Source organism: Triticum dicoccoides, unplaced genomic scaffold, assembly GCF_002162155.2.
Source record: "Triticum dicoccoides isolate Atlit2015 ecotype Zavitan unplaced genomic scaffold, WEW_v2.0 scaffold7948, whole genome shotgun sequence".
Lineage (NCBI taxonomy): Eukaryota > Viridiplantae > Streptophyta > Magnoliopsida > Poales > Poaceae > Triticum > Triticum dicoccoides.
In genome coordinates, this window is record NW_021300524.1 from 25,979 (window position 1) to 32,037 (window position 6,059).

A 6,059-nucleotide genomic window follows, 5' to 3' on the forward strand; every position below is an offset into this window, starting at 1 on the left:
CTCTTTTCTATTTGCCAAAGCATGAAGCAACATATATGCCCTGATCTGCTTTTGCTTTCTATAAAGATGATGATTCAGATGATCTTGCGTGCTACTTACTGTATTACTTTGTGCTGTTGGGATAGAAAGGATATAAAGCCGTTGTCCGTCAAAGTTCAGCAATTCCTCCTCTTTTGTTTAATAAAGGCTTAAAAAAGGATATAAAACCCCAACAATGTCGATGTAGCCTCGCCAGATGCGCACCTAGAGCTGCCGGAGATCTTTTACTAGCAAACTGTTTCCCTATTGGTACTAAACTGTATTTTCTTGGCACTAACCACCTGATGTGTCACTATCAGTTACTCCCTCCGTCCGGAAATACTTGTCATCAAAATGGATAGAAAGGGGTGTATCTAGAACTAAAATACATCTAGATACATTCCCTTTTATTCATCTTGATGACAAGTATTTCCGGACGGAGGGAGTACATGAATAGCATTTGCAATCAGAAGCTCTTGTGAAATAGCACTTGCTGGACTCTGAGCCTGTTTTGAATTACACATATGCTGAATACATCGGCACTCTGTAAACAAACATCAGTTCAGGCTGAGAATATATGAACACATGAATCACTGAACAAATTTTTATGAGGAGCTCAATCAATGATTCTAGGTCACACAGGCAAGCAAACAAATCACACGGGCACAAGGTCGCTGCATTCAGGCACACACAACCCGGTGAGCTGCTTCTGCAATATTACAGCTCTTGCTTTATATTCACAAGCATAATAACAAACAAACCACACAGTTCAGGAAGGGTCGATGCATGCCGTAGCATGCCGAACCAGCTGTTTCTTGGTTCAGATACATATGCATGGCAAACACTCAAATCATATACCGAGCAAACTGTTGGAACCTGGCATGTATTCTTCAGATTTCAGAGTGATGTTTTCTACTCCCTCCGTTCACTTTTATAAGTCATGTCAGACAACTGAAAATAGGCTGCTTTGCATGCTGTCTGAAATGTCTTCAAGGACTTATAAAAGTGAACAGAGGGAGTAACAAATTGCTGCATATTGTTAAACTAAAATGTATTTTATTGGCACTTTACATGATGTATCACTCAGAGTTAAGTTTATAGCATTGGCAATCACTTGCTGGGAGCAGAGTCTGTTTGTTAGACTTTAACAGATAGTGAATGCATCATATTTTGTAAACACTGTCATGAGTAGGTATAAAAACACCCCAAACTGATGTCCAAAACAAGAGAACAAAGCACTCGTTCAGGTGAAACATTCAGAATAGAAAAATCGCGCCACAGACTTCACACACATGTATAGCTTTGCTGCTGCTTCTTTTGTCAAAATCATCACAAACAAAGCACAGGAGCACCAAGGTCGATTGATGCATACATAAGCGCACACAACCAGCCGAGCTGCTTTTGGTACAGATAGTACATGGCAAACACACTAAAAAAAAAAGTGACACTTGCAAGCAGCTATCCTTGTAGATGCACGCAAGCACACATAGGCAGGCAGCCATTACAATTCCACACACATAACAACCAAGCACTCATCAAATCCACACACTGAAATGCAGCCTGGCCGACGCAGCAATCACAAACCACACACAAACACATTGGCCAGGTCTGTGTACGTAAGCATAAACTTTTCCACTTATTCAAAAGCCAGTGTATGGTGACAGCCACCATAAGCTCGCACCTGAGGCATTGGCAACAATAACACAATAGAAACCGAAGCAAGCACAGAAGCAAACCAAACGCATGATCCAGCAGCAGCAGGAGTGGCAGCCGCAGTGCAGAGTTTTCACCTAGGCGAGAAACCAAAATAGTAAGTAATTCATTGTGTTGAATGCGATCTGGAGCAGCGGCGGAACTAATACAAAGATGGACTCAGTAGGCATATGCATATATAGCGCATCTGAGGACGGAGACCCTGGGAAGTTTCTCCTTGTAATAGCGTGAGTGGACCGGTGCCTCGAAGTGGTCAGGACGGTGGTCCGCGTCCCACTCCAGAGCATCCCACACGTCCTTCTCGATCTCGACGGTGGGCTTATTCTCGCCTTGGCCACGGGCACCCACGGATGGCAGCCTGCGCAGGCCCCAGCATCCCCTGATCTTGATGCTCTTGAGTGCAGGTGCCTCCATCTTGACGTCACATATCTGCTGCAGCTTCGGGAGGTCGTGTAGGTGGATGCTAGTCCACTTTGGGAATGATTCCTCGTAGACTTTATCTGGCTTCAGGAAGGGTGAATTATAGGTGTCCTTATCTTGCCGATTACATATGAAGACGTGGCTGAGGTCGCCACAGTGGATGATATGGAGGGTCTCCAAACTTGGCAAGTTGGTGAACCACCCTGCAAGCACGACCTGTAGCCTGGTGCAGGAGCGCAGGTGTATGTGCTGCAGATTCTCGAATCGAGCACTGTTGACCGACCTTGTACTCCAAATCCAGCGGGCCATTAGGAGATGTGATGCCCAGAAGGTCTCCAATTCAGAAAAAACATAGGATTCTGAAAAGATACCGGCATCCAAGTTCGGGCACCTCTCCATCCAACAGCACCTAAGGCTCCACCCATAGTGTCTAGGTAGAATAGCTGGTACCAAGATATCATGCACATGCAGGGATTCCGCATAACCTGCTATCAGTTGGCCTAGTGCATTATCCCCTTCTAGTTCCGTCTCCACGTAGAAGCTCCCTTCAGCAATCTCTACGTGTCGATCAGACTTTGTAGTGGGAGGCTGTGGAAAGGCCTGCATCGGGGGAGTGCCGACCATCCCAAGGACATCATTGTACTGGCCTGCTGGAGTAAGTTGTGGGCCCTCTTGATCACTGGGGTATATCTTATCCTTGTTGGTTGCTTCAAATTGAACAACCCCATGAGACATTATAGGCAAGGAGGTGACATGGATACTAAAATAAATAGTACCCTTAGTTGACATGTCCAAAAAGGAGCAAGCAAGCCTCGCATCCACAACAACGGCATGCACTTGCAGCTGGAAGGATTTGGTTTTGTTGAATGATGGTCGAGGACACACGATTCCTTCTCGTGTGTCTATGCACACCAACTCCAGGTCAGGAACACTCTCGCGCAAAAAGGTTATTGCACGAAGGTGCTTGCATCCTATTAGAAACAGTCGCTTGAGCCTTGGGATTTGCACCACCATAGTCTCGAAGTCAAGTATCTTGATTGATGTTCCAGAGAGGTCCAATTCCACCAGGTTGGGTAGCCAACACAAGAACAAATTCTCCAATAGTGTGCAGCCTGCTAAGGAGATCTTGTATATTCTGACATCCTTATTATCAGTTCTGCTGGATGGACACAACTGTTTTGGAGGTAGCTCAACAGCTTGTGTCCATTGAGAAGCTGGCCCATATCCATTAAAGCTAACGGATTCGAGGGAGGGAGGAAGCCCACCAATGCTTTCCAGTTCATCACAACCATCAAGTACAAGCAACCGGAGGCCACTTGCCTTTGATAGGCTTGGTGGAAGAATTTTCATGTCACAATTGCCTGACAAGTCAAGTATTTCCATACTTTCCTTATCTATGAAGTAATTGTCGACATCCTCCGATATCCCCCAATGACATATTGGTTTGATTATTCGGAGCCTCTGAAGGTCAGGTAACCGGTGATGTAGGTGAGTTATGTACTGCCAACCCATGACTCCCTCTATATTTAGCTCTCTGATGTTAGTCATGAGATCCATCTTTTCTGGAGAAAAGATTTCATTCCAGTTTGTGTAACGTATGTCCAGCACCCGCAGGACATACAAAAATAACCACTCTGTATTATGTTCTACTTCAATTGTTTTGTAATCTGTACAGTGGTCCAGTCCAAGGAATCTTAGGCCATGACACTTCAGGAAAGAAGGTGAAGCAAAATTGAAGGCACAACAACAGAGAATCAGCACACCAAGCTTGCTGCAATGATCAAAAAATCCATTTGGTAAAGCTCGTGGGTGATCGGATGTTTCAAATGCCAAGAAGAAAGATGATGTAGCTGCAGGTATTGTCCTCATACCATGTACTTCTTTATTCCTTGATGTGACCGAAATCCAATGGTACGGTCCTTCTTGGTAGACATCACCATCTCTAATTACCAGAAAAGTAGTATCCAGTTCAAGAAAAGGAGGCTCCAATTGTCCATCTTGAAAGAGATCATCATCATCATCATCTTCATCATCATCATCATCATCTTCTTCATCATCATTAGTTGGCAGAAAAGAAGACTTTGAATGTTTCATGAACATTTTAAGAACATGATCAAGCAGAGAAGCATCACACTTCCAATTTATCTCTAGATGCAGTGCATTACCAATATCATTTGCTTGGTCCCCTTGTATGATTGCATCGCATGTCCAATAGTTGGAAGCATGAGAAACCCAATCAAAATTAGTGGCCGTGTGGAAATTATATAGCAGGAATAACTCATAGAGACAGCAATCTGCAACAATTGTTGGGGCAATGTCAAGCATACATGGGTTGCGAGCAACTATGGTAGCAGCTTCTTGATGCAGCAGTTCACGAAACTGTGAGATCGTCATTTCTTTGATAGAACAATGAAGGAAAACCTGAGTACATCTTAGATTCTTTGCTAGCTCAGAAGGGTCGCGATGCATGGGCGGGCAGCTTCTGCTGAACGCCCATATCATCATGTTGTTGCAATAGTTTGTTAGAGGAATACCCATGGCACGTACATCAATCTCGGCATCACTCCCATTAAGAAAAATCATCATAAATCTGATATCCCTCACGGTTCGGTTAATCATTTGACTAACAGTATCTATCTCATGTCTCAGGCTTTCATCATACCCCAAAAAATCATCATATTCATCTTGCTTATCTAGAATAGCCATTACAGAACAATCAAGTTGCAGTTCCGCTGCAATTGCCCTCTGCACTCCTCTTCTATTTTTCCACTCTGAGCAATCTATACAAATTATTTTGTCAAAGCATAATCCCGGAACAGTCCTCTCAGATGGCAACACTGCAGCTAAGGATTTAAGAACAGCAGATGCACCAAAACCGTTCCAACCATCAAAATACATGGTCTTGATGTTGGGCGTCAACCAAATAGTATCTAATATCTCCCTTGTGGCGCCGTCAACATCTTTGCTAAGGTATTGCTGAAGTAAAACCAACACGTAAATAAGTCAGAACACAACCCACAAAAGAAATGTTAGAATGCCTTTGGTAGGTGCAACACTAGTTTAGCATGTACTGATAATGCATCTCTGAACAAGGAATTGGTATTTGAACACTCACTTGAATCACATATATTTCTTACGGCAAGCCACCAAGTTACGGGCTTGATGTAAACAGATGGCATGCATACACAGCCATGAAAGCCTCAAAGGAACTACTCCTAGTCCTAGCTATAAAAACATGCATTCAGGTACTACTTTAATTGGTGAATGTAATATGCACAAAGAGTATTACCAGCCACACAGTAGCACCACGCATGATGAATATATTCCTCTGCCGCCCGATGACCAATGGAGAAAATCAGTTGAACATTTAATCAGGCAATCTCAACCGATGAGGACTCGATCAAACTCAACCAGCCTAACCCATCGATCGGAAGATCTCTCGCCAAACCGCCTGCATCCACAATAACAATGAAAAGACTTTACATACATTTGTGTTTCATAGCTGTTAACTAACCAGAAGTGCTGCTTAGTTACAAGCGAATATATATATATGGCCGAAATATAGTTAGAGGGCACGAAGAAAGTAAGTGTGTACCTTGACGGCAGATAATAGTGGCTTGCCCACAGACAAGTATTTATACTGAAATTTCCCTTCTACTATGAGTGCTGCCTCAAACCGGAGTAGAAGTGCAAGATATGCATATGCAGGAGCATGAGGTTCTGCACTCAGACAGCAGCAGCAACAAACAGGCTCCTCCTCTCTCTGTAACTAAAGACTGCTGGGCCCTTTGCCTCTCTTTTCTATTTGCCAAAGCATGAAGCAACATATATGCCCTGATCTGCCTTTGCTTTTTGTAAAGATGATTGATTCGGATGCTCTTGCGTGCTACCCACTGTATTTGATTTTT

The 6,059-nt window shown here is 43.6% G+C and overlaps 1 protein-coding gene across 1 annotated transcript; it reads right to left on the minus strand.

Moving 5' to 3' along the window:
• Positions 1–1,363: 1,363 nt before the first annotated feature.
• LOC119347912 lies at positions 1,364–5,859 on the minus strand. The gene is made up of 3 exons (XM_037616397.1): positions 5,747–5,859; positions 5,441–5,602; positions 1,364–5,127 (listed from the first exon to the last, which is right to left on the minus strand). The coding sequence occupies exons 2-3, from the start codon at positions 5,462–5,464 to the stop codon at positions 1,891–1,893; spliced, it is 3,261 nt and encodes a 1,086-aa protein (XP_037472294.1). The 5' UTR covers positions 5,465–5,602; positions 5,747–5,859; the 3' UTR covers positions 1,364–1,890.
• Between the last annotated feature and the right edge of the window lie 200 nt (positions 5,860–6,059).